At 46.3% G+C, this 16,293-nt stretch overlaps 2 protein-coding genes across 3 annotated transcripts; one reads left to right on the top strand and one right to left on the bottom strand.

Annotated features, from left to right (window-relative positions):
- Positions 1 to 2,501: 2,501 nt before the first annotated feature.
- ten1 (TEN1 subunit of CST complex) lies at positions 2,502 to 5,288 on the bottom strand. Its single transcript, XM_077015875.1, has 4 exons — positions 5,238 to 5,288; positions 4,125 to 4,231; positions 3,660 to 3,817; positions 2,502 to 3,435 (listed from the first exon to the last, which is right to left on the bottom strand). The coding sequence occupies exons 2-4, from the start codon at positions 4,211 to 4,213 to the stop codon at positions 3,308 to 3,310; spliced, it is 375 nt and encodes a 124-aa protein (XP_076871990.1). The 5' UTR covers positions 4,214 to 4,231; positions 5,238 to 5,288; the 3' UTR covers positions 2,502 to 3,307.
- On the top strand, positions 4,511 to 16,103 carry acox1 (acyl-CoA oxidase 1, palmitoyl). 2 transcript variants are annotated; one of them, XM_077015872.1, is made up of 14 exons: positions 4,511 to 4,741; positions 5,282 to 5,441; positions 7,668 to 7,828; positions 8,746 to 8,853; positions 9,003 to 9,122; positions 9,348 to 9,463; positions 12,616 to 12,785; positions 12,905 to 13,067; positions 13,332 to 13,522; positions 13,807 to 13,983; positions 14,081 to 14,186; positions 14,390 to 14,533; positions 14,712 to 14,918; positions 15,126 to 16,103. In XM_077015872.1, exons 1-14 carry the CDS (start codon positions 4,633 to 4,635, stop codon positions 15,174 to 15,176), a joined length of 1,983 nt encoding a protein of 660 aa, XP_076871987.1. In that variant the 5' UTR covers positions 4,511 to 4,632; the 3' UTR covers positions 15,177 to 16,103. The 2 variants fall into 2 exon arrangements, with proteins under 2 accessions (XP_076871987.1, XP_076871988.1); XM_077015873.1 differs by lacking the exon at positions 7,668 to 7,828 and adding an exon at positions 6,462 to 6,622.
- Positions 16,104 to 16,293: the final 190 nt, after the last annotated feature.

Here is a 16,293-nt window from a genome sequence, read left to right as displayed (position 1 = left end):
CCCTCTCAAATGAGATTTAATTTATGAAAATAAATTTGCTTTACTGCAGAAATATTGATAATTTAATGAACACAGAAAGGTCAGATTTTGGCAAGACAAAAGTTTTGTCGCCTTGTCATATAATGCACCCAATCCTAGTTTACAGCCTCACCTGTGATCACTAATTGATTGGTTAATTAGTGGGTGTGTATAAAAAGAACTCCAGCACCCCAGACCTTCACTTGCACTTCAACGTGATCTCTGACAACATGCCAAAAATCCATCCTGCGACCAAAGCCTTGATCTGGCATCTTTAATGTGTCTTAGCGTCAAGTACAAAGAATTAAAAGATTTGAAGAGACTGGAGATGTTTTTGACAAGCCCAGGTCCTGCAGACCCCACAAGACAACTGCTCGGGAGTAGTGATGGGCAAATGAAGCCTCTTGAAGCAATGAAGCTTTCCAACCCTTTGCTTTGCAAAAAGGTTCATTACTCGAGGCTTCATTCATCACTCACTAGTGACATCTGCTGGTAAAACTGTAACAGCCTCGTCATTCAGTTGGATCATACCTTCAAAAATTTGTAAATGCAATATTGTCACAAAGTTTCCATCAAACTCATGTTTAGTAACAGGAGAATCAATTAAATCATACTTAATTGTCATGTTTTAATTATTAAAATGATTTGTAGCCAATCTAATCCTTGACCATTAGTGGTTGTGTTGGGTTTTCTTGTATGTCATGAACGTATTTGACAATGAAGATATGTTGTACTTTACTATATTGGGAATTGAGTGGTTGTTGAGGCAGACTGAATATTTTGAGTTAGAAACTGATAAAAAAAAAACAAAATGTGTTTTAAATAATTGCTTCTTGGGGGTTCTAGATCTGGTTTGGTAGTCATGGCCTGGTGGTTAGGGAAGGGAAGTGGTTAGGGAACTGGTCTTGTAACCGGAGGGTCGTGGGTTCGATTCCCAGACCTGAGGCCATGACTGAGGCGCCCCTTAACCCTCAATTGTTCACTTATATAAAAATGAGATAAAATGTAAGTCGCTCTGGATAAGGGCGTCTGCCAAATGTAAAATGTTTTTAACATTACAAATAAGGTTTGCCTCTTCAAATGGTTTTTAGTCTGTTTTTGATGTGTGAATCTGATGTACATCCTGATCAAACAAAAAGAATTTAGAACGTTCCAGATTTTAAATTTAACCACCTTCTACAACACGAAGCAACAGGGTTCATAGCGCTTTTATTTTGAAAAACGATACGCAAAATGAAGCAATGACGTGGCCGATGTAATGCGAGGCCTCGTTTGTTGCTGATCACGTGATTTTGCTCAATCTAACACAAGCTCCGAAGCGGGGCTTCATCGGACACGCCCCTTTTTACTCGGTACACGCTTCGAAGCGTAGCTTCAGATGTCCCATCACTACTCGGGAGGAACGTTTGTTGGTTAGAAAATCCAAAGCCAGTCCCTCTTCCACTGCAGCAGAGCTCCACCAGGCCTGGTCACCTCAAGTCCCTGTGTCAACTAGAACAGTTTGTAGGATTCTCAAAATGTCCTCCATGGTCGAATCAGTGCCCAGAAGCCAACAAAGGCACGTAAAAAACCGTGTGGCATTTGCCAAGGCCCACAGCCTGCTAAACGGATGAACACTGGAAAAGTGGCAAATACTGCAGGAGACCTACTGGAGCCCGTACGGATCCAAAATTCACCCAGAAAACAATCAAGTTTGGTGGTGGAAAGATCATGGTCTGGGGTTACGTTCAGTATGGGGGTGTGCGAAACATTTGCAAGGTGGAAGGCAATATCAATAGCCTAAAATATCAAGAAGTATTAGCTACATCTTACATTCCCAATCATAAAATGACTCATTTTGCAGCAGGATGGTGCTCCATCTCATACATCCATCTTTACATCAACGTTCCTCAAGGCGAAGATCAAGGTGCTCCAGGACTGGCCAGCCCAGTCACCAGACATGAACATCATTGAGCATGTTTGGGGTAGGATGAAAGAGGAAGCTTGGAAGACAAAACCAAAGAATTTTGATGAACTCTGGGAGGCATGTAAGACTGCATTCTTTGCTATTCCTGATGACTTCATCAATAAATTGTATGAATCATTGTCAAACTGCATGGATGCGGTCCTTCAGGCTCGTGGAAGTCACACAAAATATTAAATGTGGCTCTAATCGCACCACAACGTCATTCACCAGTGTTATGAAATGTATATTTGTATATGAAGTGAGTTGTTTGATTTTCACCTTACTTTCTGTGGGCGAGACAACTTTTGTCTTGCCAAAATCTGACCTTTCTGTGTTCATTAATTGATCAATATTTCTGCAGTAAAGCAAATTTTATTTTTGTAAATTAAATCTCATTTGGGAGGGTTTCAGCTTTCATATGAGTCATTTCTAAAACCAATCGATGAATTTAAAGTCAGGTTATAAGCTTTTGTTTCCACAACATGGATAAGTGACAGAACTTGCGTCAGGGGCTGTATGTTCTATTACGAATAAAATATTGACATTTGCCAACTCCACACCATTGCATTCAGTTTTTATTCACAATTTGTTTAGTGTCCCAACTTTTTTGGAATCTGGTTTGTACATAGTACATTTCCTGTGCCTTTTTTATTTGACATAACTATATACTGTTGTTGGAAAAAAGAAAATTAAAGGCTAATAACTTGATGTGTCAATTTAGTGTTTTTCAGTGAGACTGTGGGAAAGCAGGAGTAAGGAGGCCTCAGTGGCCTTGAGGAGAACAGAAGGGGCCTATTCAGTGCAGGATGTGTAGCAAGCAGTTTTTAGATAACCAGGCACACAGGCTGGGAGAAGAGGAGCAGGTGAATTTCCATGGAGAGCAGCCAGGATTGGGGAGTTATCGAAACTTAACAAATCGAAACTCATGGACAGGGAGTATGAAAGAAAGGACATCGCCCAGCACGGCAGGCTTTTCGCTTGGACACTGCTGAGATCCACTTGGGTTAGGTAGATTCCTAGGCAAACTAGCACCAGTGCACTGAAGAGTTTGTACCACGTATACTTTTATTATATTGCAATCATTTATATTCTATATAAATCATTTTAAAAGAACTTTTGTTGTCAAGACTTTGCTTGGACCACTCAGTCAAAAACCAGTCGGTTCATCGGGGTGGTGTTGGGGCCCGTCTGGGTCCAGAGAAGAAAATTCTCCAACACTGTACAGTACATTTGTATTGCAATTCTCCCATCACAACTCTCCAATTATTATTTGTTGGAGAGAAAATGTCAGTTTCCAAACCGCACTGCATGCATCCAAGTAATGTGGGCGTTTGTAATGCAGTTCTACTCGGTTCCCACATCATCTCTCTCCTTAAAAAAGTTCCTCTGTTCCTCTATGGCCTTCTGTAGCAATGCTACATCCACTCCGTCCACGCAGTTCAAAACGCGAGCATGCAGTATAGTTTCACCATCTGTTGAAGACAACAGCAAGAACATCTAAGGCAAGAAAAGTCTCAATTAAACAAGATATAATGAACAGGACTTCATAGAAAAGAATTCAGTTAATGACTGAATTAACAATATAGGCTTAGTTAAACCTGAACCTATAGGAGCTGGACGTCTTTTGCGTGTGTAACGTATATTCCTGTATAACAGCAACACACACGTAGGGTTTTGTGATGGTGATGAGCGTTACCATCGGTCTTCTCTATCTCTCCCAGCACAGTGTATTGGGCCCCTGTGATGGGATGAAAAGGCTCTACGGATGTTGTCCGCACGGACACCTGGTGTTGGACAGAGGCGCGGACACACGTCAGGACGGCCATGGACTCTCCGGGCAAGTAACCTGTGAGTCTGAGAGGTTGGGGAGAGGACAGGAGACAGTTAGGATCACTTCAGTGTGCGTCGGTAAATCTTCTGTTAATCTTCATTATATTTAATAGCTTCACAATAGGCTGCGGCAGGTAGAGGAGTAGCGACCAGGTCTAAACTCTGCAGGACCCTGTAGATGTCCTGAATTATTCACCCTACATGTCTGTACTAACCCGTGTAGGACAGTTAGTTAACTTCAGTAAGCCATCCTAAGATTTCAGCATCACACTAGCACAGCTGTCTGGATAAGACATATTAGACATTTAACTAGTGACTCGCTGTAATTTACCTGCCGAACGTCCGCAGTGAAGCTCCGTCTTTTACCGCATCCGTTTGAATTTCCCACGGGAGGTGAAACGGTGCAGGTGCGGGCAGCATGGCCGTTAACTCGGTATACTGCGAGTGTAGACACGCCTAGATCAGACTCGGTTATCAGACTAACTCATCCACTGTACTCTTGGGTCTTTCGTTTTCCATAATATTTGGCTTTTGAGGTCTTTTGGGAACGAAGTGCTAAAATAATCTTACAACTATGTTCTATAAAGGACTATAATAAAACTAAGACACCACCACAACAGGCCAGTCGATCATATATATATAAAAACATCAGCGCGCTTTATTTCCCGCATGCTTTTCTCTGGATTCTGATTGGCTGGTGTATGGTCACGTGGTTTAGTCCGATTGCGGAAGTGGGGGACAGCCACTAGGCCGGAGTTGAAGCGTTACATAAAACATTCATCCTGAAACAGGATTTCATTACAACGTCGTCCTGACGAGGTGGACAGAAACTTCCAACGATGAATCCTGATATTCGTCAAGAACGGGAAAATGCCACATTCAACTCGGAGGTTCTAACCAATATATTAGACGGAGATGCAGAGAAGACCCGAAGGAGGAGAGAAATAGGTCTGGTCTTCTTCTGAATGCTCTTCAACTTCTTATGATTGCATTCATATTAGATATATATAATATATATATATAAATTAACTAAAACTTTATATATTTCCCACAGTGTTTATATTGATATGATATTGTAGACTTGTTACAAAACCTGTCTTTGATACCTGGTTTAATACCTGCTCAAGCTGTTAGATTTGTGCTGTTGGATAAGAAATGTGTCTTTCATTTGCAGTCGTAGGGCAACAAGTAAAATGAAACGGAGAAATACTGAATGTTCGGTTAATGTAGTTACTGCACAATATTAACCAGTGTACCGATATGACTCGAAGTCCATAAGCCAGAAGTAAAACGTCTCAGTTGAAAACACCTGATATTCGTTTTCCAGGAAATTCCAGGTGTCTTATTTTGGTTAAATGCTTCTGTTCTCTTTTCAAACGAGCTGTGCCCCATGTCATTTATCCAAAATAACACATCTGCACTTTTGTATAGTATTTTTTCCCACCTGCACATGTGACCCTGAAATGTGCGTCTCCCACTGTAACGCAGAGGCGCTGGTGATTAACGACCCTGACTTCCAGCACGAAGACCTGAACTTCCTGTCCCGCAGCGAACGCTACGATGCGGCTTTGAAGAAGAGCGCGCTTATGTTCACGAAGCTGAGAGATTATGGGATCTCTGACCCTGAGGAGATATACTACTATAAGTGGTACCCATCACTATGTCCTGTCTGAACGCAACCTATTTGCTCCATACAGTACTCCAAGCTTTTTTGTTTGTCTACATGCAGTTTTGTTTTTTTTTTTGGTTATTGTACTTTTCACCACACCACCTTAGTGAATGTGTACATGCATAATGGTGTTCATTATTCCATTTTATGCCACTATATTCCCTTTTTACATTATTTATGATATGCCTTGTGAATTTGAGTACAGAACGTTCTCTTCCACCAGATCTTCTGAGCAAAGTCAGAGTATTCTTGCATTGTGATAACTCAGATATTGGGGTCTGTCTCCTTTGGTGTGACTGAGTTTCAGTAGTGACCCTGAGTCTGTTCTAAACACTGCAGTAAATGTTTGCGCTGAACAAATGTTTGGCTTTATTAACTTTGTGCCAGTGCAGAGATCAGGCAAACTTCTGGTCCATGCTAGAAGTGAATTAGAGCATGTGTACATGTTTCAGAGTAATCCAGAATAACCCGAGTAAAGGTTGTGCTTACATTAGACGTTTATGGCTGTCACCTTTATTCACAGTTATCCCTCCTCCTCTTCGACATTTTTATGTCTTCTGTGATATGACACCACAGAAAGTGCTGCAGTGTACATTTTCTGAACATTTACGGGGGGTGTTTGTTTATTCATTCCCAGACCTTTGGGATTTAACATAACCTGGGTGTTCGAAAACGGGGTTAAAGATGAAACGAATGGGGTATTATGTCTGTTGAATAACTTGGAGAGGAACTTTCAGTCTTTATCTATGAAATGTAATTTAAAAAGCAAAAAAAAAAAAAGGCCAGTCATTTAACTGAATTCTAAAAAGCACATAGCGTTGTTTTTCAAACAGTGCAGAAGATGTTGGCCTGTAGGTTCAGCTTTTCTTCTGTCCAGCTCTTACTGTGGGGCTGTGGGCAGTAGCACGTTTGTCGGGAGGTGCACAATGAGAGGAAGAATAGCGAGACTGAAGCAGCCCGTGCGTGCTGCGCCTCTAAGGTGTGTGTCCATTCCTGCAGCATCGTGAAAAAGAACAACCATGAGGCCCTGGGTCTCCACTTCGCCATGTTCGTACCGACTCTGAACAGCCAGTGCAGCCCAGAGCAGTGCGACAAGTGGCTGCCCCTGACCGACACCTTAGAGGTGTTCGGCACCTACGCCCAGACCGAACTGGGTCACGGTCAGTCCTCCTTATGCAGGGAATCATGGGATATGTAGTTCTTTAGCTAATCGCGGTCCAAAGTAAAGAGTTTTTTTTTTTTTTTTTTTTTTGTCGTTTTTTATGTGGCTTGTATGGGTGTTTGACGGCTGCCTGTGGTTGTCATTTTAAGTCACTGGAACTTTCCGAGTCAAGTTCTGTGGTTCACACTGAATGTTCCAGTCATCCATTTGAATCAGAGTGTAGGCAGAAACTGAAATAACTGAAACTTTGAGAGAAGGAGGCAAATGAAAATCTGGAACTGCCCCCTGCCCCCTGCCGCCTCTCTCTCATCACACCTTCCTGTCCCACACGCCTGATCTTGACACTTGTGTGCATGTTGAATATTAACGTGCAGTTACATTTAATCCGCCCTGAAAAATATCAGAAATAAGTGTAATCCATGTTCCAAATGGCTTTCTGTCCCAGTGGTTAATGGTGACTCTGTAAATTTAATTTCATTCCTCCCTCTCCCAGCACTGTGCACTAAATAGAGTAGCGTGTTTTATGTCCTTTGCTTTCTTTAATCGGTTTTTAGTAATTTAATAATTTGTCTTTAATTCAGGACTCATGCACACATGAATACGGTGTTATTCTGGCTTTTGGAATCAGACGTCGTATCCACCTTCACTGCATTTTGCCGTGTAATATCAGTAACACTGCTAATATTTCACAAGGCTTGTTTGAGTTGAACAGAATCACTAATTGTTCAGTTCTGTTGCTGGAAAAAGTAATCGGCATCTAGCCTCTTGTTTCTTTTTGTCTTTCTCATTTATCCCTTTCTTCCAATCTTCCAATTCATGTCGCATGTCTTTTCTGCTTTTCATTCTTCCCCTTGTATTTTTTTGTTTTTCTCTTTTGCCTTGACCTCCTTTAATTCGCCCTCATATCTCCCATTCTTGTACACGAACACACTTCCTTTCTGCTCTTCCCTCAACTCTGTCACAACTTCCTTTCCACCCATGCCTCCTTTTCCCAATCTGGCCTCCGTCACGCTTGACCCTTCCCCCTCGACCCCTGACCCCAGCTGCGTTCACCGTGGCCGATCCCAGCCTCTGGACCTGCACCTGGGGATGTTCCTGCCCACACTGCTGAACCAGGCCTCACCTACGCAGCTCGACACCTTCTTCACACCCGCCTGGAACCTGGAGATCATCGGGACCTACGCACAGACCGAGCTCGGTCACGGTAAACAACGTGGCAATGTCTAGTCTTGTTTACTGCAAGGGTGCAAAAAGCACTACATTTTAACACACTACATTTTAAAACGTCTCTTAACAACTGCCATCTACTACTGATTTTTTATGCTACCTGCCATGCTGGTGGTTAACACACCAGCATGGCAGGTAGCATAAAATACAATTTTATTATTACTGCTTAACTCTTCTGGTTTAAATGCTGGGCTGGTTACTTTCCTCTAAAATTTCCTTCCTCTTTGTCTTCCTCTATTTGGGAGAAATAAAGCAGCCCTCTGTCTTCCCAGCATGCAGTGCAACACCGCCCAAACCCCCCCCCCCCCCCCCCCCCCCCCCATCCATTGTCTGGAGGCTCAGCACGCATCCCCTTTAGAAACTTCTCTCGGGGCATTCTGGATATTTGTCTCCAGGTTCAGTAGAGCGTTGAGAGTCTAAGAGGACTTTCCTGCACAGTTAGGAGAACTGTCCTGACCTATTCATGCTGACTCATCTCCCAGAGTGCCACAGTGTATACAGTTTTTATTAAGGCTGTCAAACACCTACTGCACCAATTACAATCTATGTTTGTTTGTTTTTTTTTTACAAACTTTGTTTTCATGTGAAATTAAATATTTTGGACCGCAACAGGCTAAAGATATTTCGTTGTTCAGTAGACTCTAAAAATACACACTCACTCTGTCTCTCTCTCTCTCTGTCTTTCTGTCTCCTTCTCTGCCTTTCTCTGTTCCTCTCTAAAATAGATCTAAAATAAAAAAATAGATCTGTATGACCAAATGATGTTATTTGGTGACTAAACAATGTTATCATGGTCAGTACTATGTCATACCCACAGTCCTTCCGTGGTCATGTTTGTGCGCTTTGGTGTCTTGATTGTGCGTGCGTGTGTGTGTGTGTACACCTGTTCTTCAGGAACACACCTCCGCAGGCTCGAGACAACAGCGACCTATGACCCGTCCACTCAGGAGTTTGTCCTTAACAGCCCAACGGTGACATCCATCAAATGGTGGGCAGGAGGATGTGAGTGTGCTTCCTTTACCTTCACAACAAAAATGATGTCTGCAAACACAGTTAACTCACCGTCAGGGTGAGATATACACAAGTTGCTCTTGACATTTCAAATGCTGAAAATTTGAAATGAAAATGTGTGTGTGTGTGTGTGTGTCTAGTGGGTAAAACCTCCAATCATGCCATCGTGTTGGCTCAGCTCTACACACGGGGCCAGTGTCATGGCCTCCACGGCTTTATCGTTCCCATACGATGCATGAAAACACACCAACCTCTGCCAGGTATGTGTCTGTGTCTGTAATTGTGTGTTGCATATTGTTGAGTTAAGGTTGCAGTCTTCCATTTATTATGGGCAGCAGACAGCTATTAAAGTCCAGATGCTCAGTAAAATGCTGCATCCTCAAACACATGGAGAAGTGTGGGGTTGGTGTCCAGTCGGCGTGTATGGTGTGTGTGTGTGTGTGTGTGGTCCCTTGGTGATTTGGTGGCTCCACGGGTTATTGCAGGCGTGGTTGTTGGTGACATCGGCCCCAAGTTTGGCTTCGACGAGGTGGACAACGGCTTCCTGAAGCTGGAAAACGTTCGTATCCCTCGCGAGAACATGCTGATGAAGTATTCCAAGGTGAGCAGCACTAGCCACGCCCAGGGGGAGGGGCCACATGTGAGGGCATCTGGCTGGTCATGAGGAATCTTCCATCCATTGTCATCCGCTTTATCCGGGCTCGGGTTGCGGGGGCAGTAGCCTAAGCAAAGAGGCCCAGTTTTCCCTCCCCCCAGCCACCTCTTCTAGCTCCTCTGGGAGGATACCGAGGCGTTCACAGGACAGTCGAGAGATATAATCTCTCCAGCGTGTCCTGGGTCTTCCCCTGGGTCTCCTCCCAGTTGGACATGCCTGGAGCGCCTCCCTAGGTGGCATCTGGACCATATGCCCAAACCACTTCAGCTGGCTCCTCTCTACGTGGAGGAGCAGCGACTCTACTCTGTACCTTATCTCTAAGGGAGAGCCCAGACACCCTGCGGAGAAAACTTATTTCGACCGCTTGTATTTGTGATCTCATTCTTTCAGTCACTACCCAGAGCTTGTGACAATAGGTAAGAGTCGGAACGTAGATTGACCAGTAAATCGAGAGCTTTGCCTTTTGGCTCAGCGCTCCCTTCACCACAACGGTCCGGTACAGCGTCCGCAATACTGCAGCCGCAGCACTGATCTGCCTGTCAATCTCTCGTTCCATCCTTCCCTCACTTGTGAACAAGAACCCGAGATACTTGAACTCCTCCACTTGAGGCAAGGTCTCATTCCCGACCCAGAGAGGGCACTCCACTCTTGTCCAACTGAGTACCATGCTCTCAGTTTTAGAGGTGCTGTTTTTCATCCTGGCCGCCTCGCACTCTGCTGCAAACTGATGCAGCGAGAGCTGTAGGTCCTGGCCCGATGATGCCAACAGGAGATGCAGAATCCTGAGGCCACCAAACTGAATGGCCTTCGCCACTTGGGTATGCCGAGAAATTCTGTCCATAAAAGTTATGAACAGAATCGGTGACATGGCAGTCTTGGCAAAGTCCAACTCCCACCGGGAACCAGTCCCTTGCAAGGGTCAAAAACTGGTCACATTGTTCCTCTTGTAACTGAAATTCGACTATCGACAGGACTCTCTTCTCCAGAACCCCTGCATAGACCTTACCGGGGAGGTTGAGGAGTGCGATTCCCCGATAGTTGGAGCACACCCTCTGGTCCCTCTTCTTAAAAAGGGGAACCTCCACCCCAGTTTGCCAGTCCAGAGGCACTGCCCCCGATGTACACACGATGTTACAAAGACGTGTCAGCCAGGACAGTCCCACAACATCCAAAGCCTTAAGGAACTCAGGGCGGATCTCATCCACCCCCGGAGCCTTGACGCCAAGGAGTTTCACAACTACCCTGGTCACCTCAGCCTGAGTGTTGGGCAAACCCCTGTCCAATTCCCCCAGCTCTGCTTCCTCTATGGAAGACGTGATTGTGGGATTGAGAAGATCCTCGAAGTATTCCTTCCACTGCCTAATGACATCCCCAGTTGAGGTCAGCAGATCCCCAGCCCCACTGTATACAGTATTGGTCGGGAACTGCTTCCCCTCCTGAGTTGCCTGGTGGTTTGCTAGAATCTTTTCAGAGCCAGTTGAAAGTCACTTTCCATGGTCTCACCGAACTCTTCCCACACCCATGTTTTCGCCTCCGCAACGATCAAAGCCCTCCTATACCTGTCTTCTGCCTCCGGAGTCCCACGAGTCAACCAGACCCAATAAGACTCTTTCTTCAGCATGACGGCCTCCCTTACCCAAGGTGTCCACCATCGGGTTTGAGGATTGCCACCACGACGGGCACCGACAACCTTGTGACCACAGCTCCAGTCCGCCGCATTGACAATGGAGGCACGGAACAAGGCCCATTCGGACTCAATGTCTCCGGCCTCCCTCACGATACATTTGGGTCTGCCAGGTCTGCCGGTCATCCTCGCCCGCCACCTGATCCAACTCATCACTAGGTGGTGATCAGTTGACAACTCTGCTCCTCTCTTCACCTGAGTGTCCAAGACACACGGTCGCAAGTGCGACGACACGATTACAAAATCGATCATTGAGCTGCGACCTAAGGTGTCCTGGTGCCATGTGCACTTATGGACACCTCTGTGCTTGAACATGTTGTTCGTTATGGACAGACTGTGACGAGCACAGAAGTCCCAATAACAAAACACCACTCTGGTTCAGATCGGAGAGGCCATTCCTCCAAATCATGCACCTCCATGTCTTGCTGTCGTTGCCCACGTGAGCATTGAAGTCCCCCAGCAGAACAATGGGATCTCCAGAAGGGGCACCTCCCAGTATCCCCTCCAAGGACTCCAAGAAGGCTGGGTACTCTGAACTGCCATTTGGTGCATAAGCACAAACAACAGTCAGAGCTCGTTCCCCAACCTGAAGGCGCAGGGAAGCAACCCACTTGTCTACCGGGGAAAACCCCAACACACAGGCCGCAAGCCAGGAAATCCACGCCAACCCTCTGCCTTTTACCCTGGGCAACTCCAGAAAAGAATAAAGTCTAGCCTCTCTCGTGTCGAGGTGAGCCCAACTATATCTAGGTGGTATCTCTCAGCCTCACACACAAGCTCAGGCTCCTTCCCAACCAGAGAGGTTACATTCCATGTCCCAAGAGCCAGCATCAGTAACCAAGGATCTGTACGCCAAGGCCCCCGCCTTCGGCCACCGCCCAATCCACAATGCACTGGACCCCTAGTACTACCTCTCCCACAGGTGGTGGGCCCATGGGAGAGTAAACCCATGTATCTCCTTTGGGCTGTGCCCGGCCGGGTCCCATGAGTAGAAACCCAGCCACCAGGCGCTCGCCAAGGAGCCCCTCCCCCAGGCCTAACTCCAGGGTGAGGCCCCGATAACCCTGATCCATTCAAGGGTAACTGGGTCTTGATAGTTGAGTTCCACAGGGTTTTTAGATCACTCTTTGTCTGGCCCATCACCTAGGACCAATTTGCCTTGGGAGACCCTACCAGGGGCATTGCCCCTGACAACCTAGCTCCTAGGATGATTTAGGCACACAAACCCTTCCACCACGACAAGGTGGCGATCCATGGAAGAATGAGGAATCTTCTCCTTTTCAAAAATGCCTTTTATTGAAGATGTTTGTAAGATCTCCCTTTTGGTTGGTGAGGTTAAGGGATGGGTGTTGGGTATAGAAGTAACATTATTACCCCACACATTTGCATTTTTAATGTGTGTGGGTGTGTTTAGGTGGAGCCTGACGGGACGTATCTGAAGCCCCCCAGTGATAAACTGACCTACGGCACAATGGTGTTCATCCGATCTATGATTGTGGGCGAGTCGGCCAGAGCTCTGTCCAAGGCCTGCACCATTGCCATCCGCTACAGCGTGGTGCGGCACCAGTCCGAACTACGGCCAGGGTGAGAGCGCTCACACACGCGCACAGTCAGCCTCCACTTCCAAATTCCAACTTTCTGTTCTCAACTTGTCTGGTCTAGAACTCTAAGTACATGTGCCTTCCCTGCCCCGCCCCTCATAGGGAGCCCGAGCCACAGATCTTGGACTACCAGGCCCAGCAGTACAAGCTCTTCCCCTTGCTGGCTACCGCCTACGCCTTCACCTTCGTGGGCCAGTACATGAACGAGATGTATCACCGCATCACCGGCGACATCAACCAGGGAGACTTCAGCGAGCTGCCGGAGGTGGGTGGGCGTGGCCAAACAAATTTCTGTTTACATTTTGCGAAAGGAGGCGGCCATGTTTGTGCATACATTATGACAGGGCTGCCAGTCTTTTCTGTTCGATGAGAGCCAGAGAACTAACAGCAATAATGAGTTATGAGTTGGGGTTCTGTTCCTTTCGGTGTCTCCTTTCCTTGCTACTTGATCCTCAAGTCACTTTCTCTGTCTCACACTAGTTCTCTCTCTCTCTCTCTCTCTCTCTCCCCCTCTCCCCTCCATCCCCAGCTCCACGCCCTGGCAGCAGGGCTGAAGGCCTTCTCCACTTGGACAGCCAACGCGGGCATTGAGGTGTGTCGCATGGCGTGTGGAGGCCACGGCTACTCGCGCTGCAGCAGTCTGCCTGACATCTATGTCACCTTCACCGCCACCTGCACCTACGAGGGCGAGAACACCGTCATGATGCTGCAGACGGCCAGGTGAACACTCCCTTGACCTTCACTGACCTAAGCTCTGTTGACCTTCACTGGCCTAGGCTCAGTTGACATTGCCTTCCCTGACCGTGGCTCTTCAACGAAAGCAGAAGCGGTTTCCCCTACCCACCATCCCACAGAACCTCTCCTTTCAGCTCCTGTCATATCTCCATAATGCATCGCTCCTCTGGCCCACCACGACGCGTTAAAATCTCGGCGCCTTTGGGCGTGTGCAGCTGTCGTGACTGCCGTGTCTCTGTGCTCCGCCTCTTGCCCCACCCCCTCTCCAGGTACCTGGTGAAGAGCTACCGGCAGGCGCGGGAGGGACACCGGCTGGCCGGTATCGTCTCGTACCTGAACGAGCCGTGGCAGCGGGTGCAGGCCCGGCCCGCCTCGTCCCGGCCCGCCGTGGTCGACCTCAACGACCTGGCCAGTTTGGTGGAGGCCTACAAGCTGCGCGCTGCAAGGTGCGTCCTCCTGCGTCCACCCACCGCGCCCGACATGCTGGCCAGGACCGGTTGGGGTCCAGCTCCGTAACCCTGTATGTGTGTGGCTGATTTTCAGGCTGGTTGAAGTAGCAGCTAAGAGCCTGCAGGGGGAGCTCCAGCGCAGCAGTAGCCGTGAGGATCCCTGGAACAGCAGCTCCATTGAGCTCATCCGAGCCTCAGAGGTAATGGGCCATTTGCTTGCTCTCTCTTCCTCCGAGAATCTTATTATTTTATTATTTTGTTATTGTTGTTGTTTTCGAGGGCTTCACTGTAGCTGAACCAAAACTAGCCTGCAAGTGATTCTTGATGGGCACTTTATCATCATATTTGTTTTTCTAGCTAGGCTAACATGTGTGTGTGTGTGTGTGTGTGTGTGTGTGTGTAGGCCCACTGTCACTATGTGGTGGTGAAGCTCTTTGCTGCTAAGCTGAGTGAGATCAGTGACACAGCGGTTCACTCCGCCCTGAACAGTCTCGTCCTCCTGTACGCTCTGCACGGAATCGCCAACAACTCCGGGGACTTTTTACAGGTTCTGAATATAAACACAGCAACACACACTAACAAATGTATAGAGAACAGCATTCAGACATTTAAAAATTACAAATTAATATAGATATACTGCTGAAAATACAAACTGATTTGTGAATTGTGTACGCGTGCATGCGTATGTGTATTTGCGTGTGTGTGTGTGTGTGTGTGTGTTTCAGGCTGATCTACTGAGCGTTCCACAGCTGTCTCAGGTCACCCAGCGGATCAAGGCGTTGCTGGCTGAGATCCGGCCGAACGCCGTCACTCTGGTGGACGCCTTCGACTACCGCGACGAGATGCTCAACTCCGTGCTGGGCCGTTACGATGGCAACGTCTACGAGAACATGTTCGAATGGTCCAAGAGATCACCCCTCAACCGCACGGAGGTGAAGAGCATCCCTCTTGTCTCTCACGTAGAAAAGAGCACGTCTCGAATAACAGCCACGTGATTTGTTGCTCAGGAGAAACCAATCGAAGTTTCAGCCAATCAGAGTAGCTCCTCGATGCCTCTCGACATGCTTCCTCACACCTGTAAGGCATGCTGCATTCTTTTTCCCTTGGTTCCTAATGTGTCGTTTTTGCCTCCGTTTCAGGTCCATGAATCCTACAACAAATACATGAAACCCCTGCAGTCCAAACTGTGAGCGGCTGTTGAAGTCGTAGCTGCCTTTGGAACGTCCGTCCTGAAGCGCAGCAGGCACTAGTTCATGGGTAAAGACGCGTCGGTCCAGTGGGTCCCCCGCATGACCCTGTCTGACCTGCTGTAGTGATCGTGTCTCGTAGTTCTAATCGCCCAGCTCTCTGATTGCTCTTACCTTTTGCGTTTTAATGAAAGCATTCCCAGTTACCGCAACCTCTGACCCCAGCCCTGAGCAGAACTCATGGATATGATGGTAGGAATACCTGGTATAAAGTGGTGATTTAAAGCTACACTCTTACTGGCACTAGTGTTCTAATTTTGGGAGAATCGGAGAATCTAGACTCAATTTTTGGGGACCACTATGCACTGCAAAGGTTTAAAAAAAACCTGCAGTGAGTGACAAGACTAGCCAGTGAGTGGATTAGACGTGAAGACCCCTGCTCTAGGGGAGAGGACCGTGGAAAATATCTGGTTTCAATTCATGTTCATATTTAATTCGGTGGATTCTAATTTGTTTGAGATGGTATGGAGTTATGAAAATATAATTTAATTCAGCAAAGGTTCTTTAGATGACATCTTTTAGCATTTTGGTTTCTTGCAGCATAAAAATGTATCATCTGTATTGGTTACGTCTTGGCTTACTTGGAATATTCTGCAGTTCTAAAGCCAAATTTATAGATTCAGTAAATTAATTAATTCCAAATTCTCACTATGGTGACTACATTTCACAGTGATATTGTCCAGAGTTTTGAATTCAGGAAATATTAGTCATACTGTATTTTTAGGGATCGGATTGTTGGAATATTATGGAGGTTTCGAATGCTGTTTGTGGACAAAATGGTTTGCAATTTCATATTAAAGAGCCTTAATGTTTTTCTTAATGGCCAGTGCATTTTTCACTACATTTCATTAAATTCATTTTCATACTGTATGGGAATACCTTCTGATTCGTATTTTTATTATTCCTACTCGGTCTGATTTGTGAACAGTTAGTAAGTTTGATCTCATAATACTTATTTAAGCTTAATTACGAATAATTAAGCTTAATTTAACACTTAATTACGAGCCGCCACAGTGTATTACTTTAAATGCTGTTAAAACCGCCGAGTTTATTTCTGTGC

This window comes from Brachyhypopomus gauderio, chromosome 8, assembly GCF_052324685.1.
Source record: "Brachyhypopomus gauderio isolate BG-103 chromosome 8, BGAUD_0.2, whole genome shotgun sequence".
Lineage (NCBI taxonomy): Eukaryota > Metazoa > Chordata > Actinopteri > Gymnotiformes > Hypopomidae > Brachyhypopomus > Brachyhypopomus gauderio.
The sequence above is the reverse complement of the archived record's forward strand: the minus strand, read 5'-3'. Positions and strand labels throughout refer to the sequence as shown.

Excerpts from the sequence above, each read along its gene's own strand:
- ten1 (XM_077015875.1), bottom strand. The coding sequence starts at position 4,213 with ATGCTGCCCGCACCTGCACCGTTTCACCTCCCGTGGGAAATTCAAACG. Across the intron at positions 3,818-4,124 it reads TCACTGCGGACGTTCGGCAG|ACTCACAGGTTACTTGCCCG; the intron begins GTAAATTACAGC and ends CCAACCTCTCAG. Across the intron at positions 3,436-3,659 it reads AGAGATAGAGAAGACCGATG|ATGGTGAAACTATACTGCAT; the intron begins GTAACGCTCATC and ends TGTCTTCAACAG.
- acox1 (XM_077015872.1), top strand. The coding sequence starts at position 4,633 with ATGAATCCTGATATTCGTCAAGAACGGGAAAATGCCACATTCAACTCG. Across the intron at positions 7,829-8,745 it reads ACAGACCGAGCTCGGTCACG|GAACACACCTCCGCAGGCTC; the intron begins GTAAACAACGTG and ends CCTGTTCTTCAG. Across the intron at positions 14,534-14,711 it reads ACTCCGGGGACTTTTTACAG|GCTGATCTACTGAGCGTTCC; the intron begins GTTCTGAATATA and ends TGTGTGTTTCAG.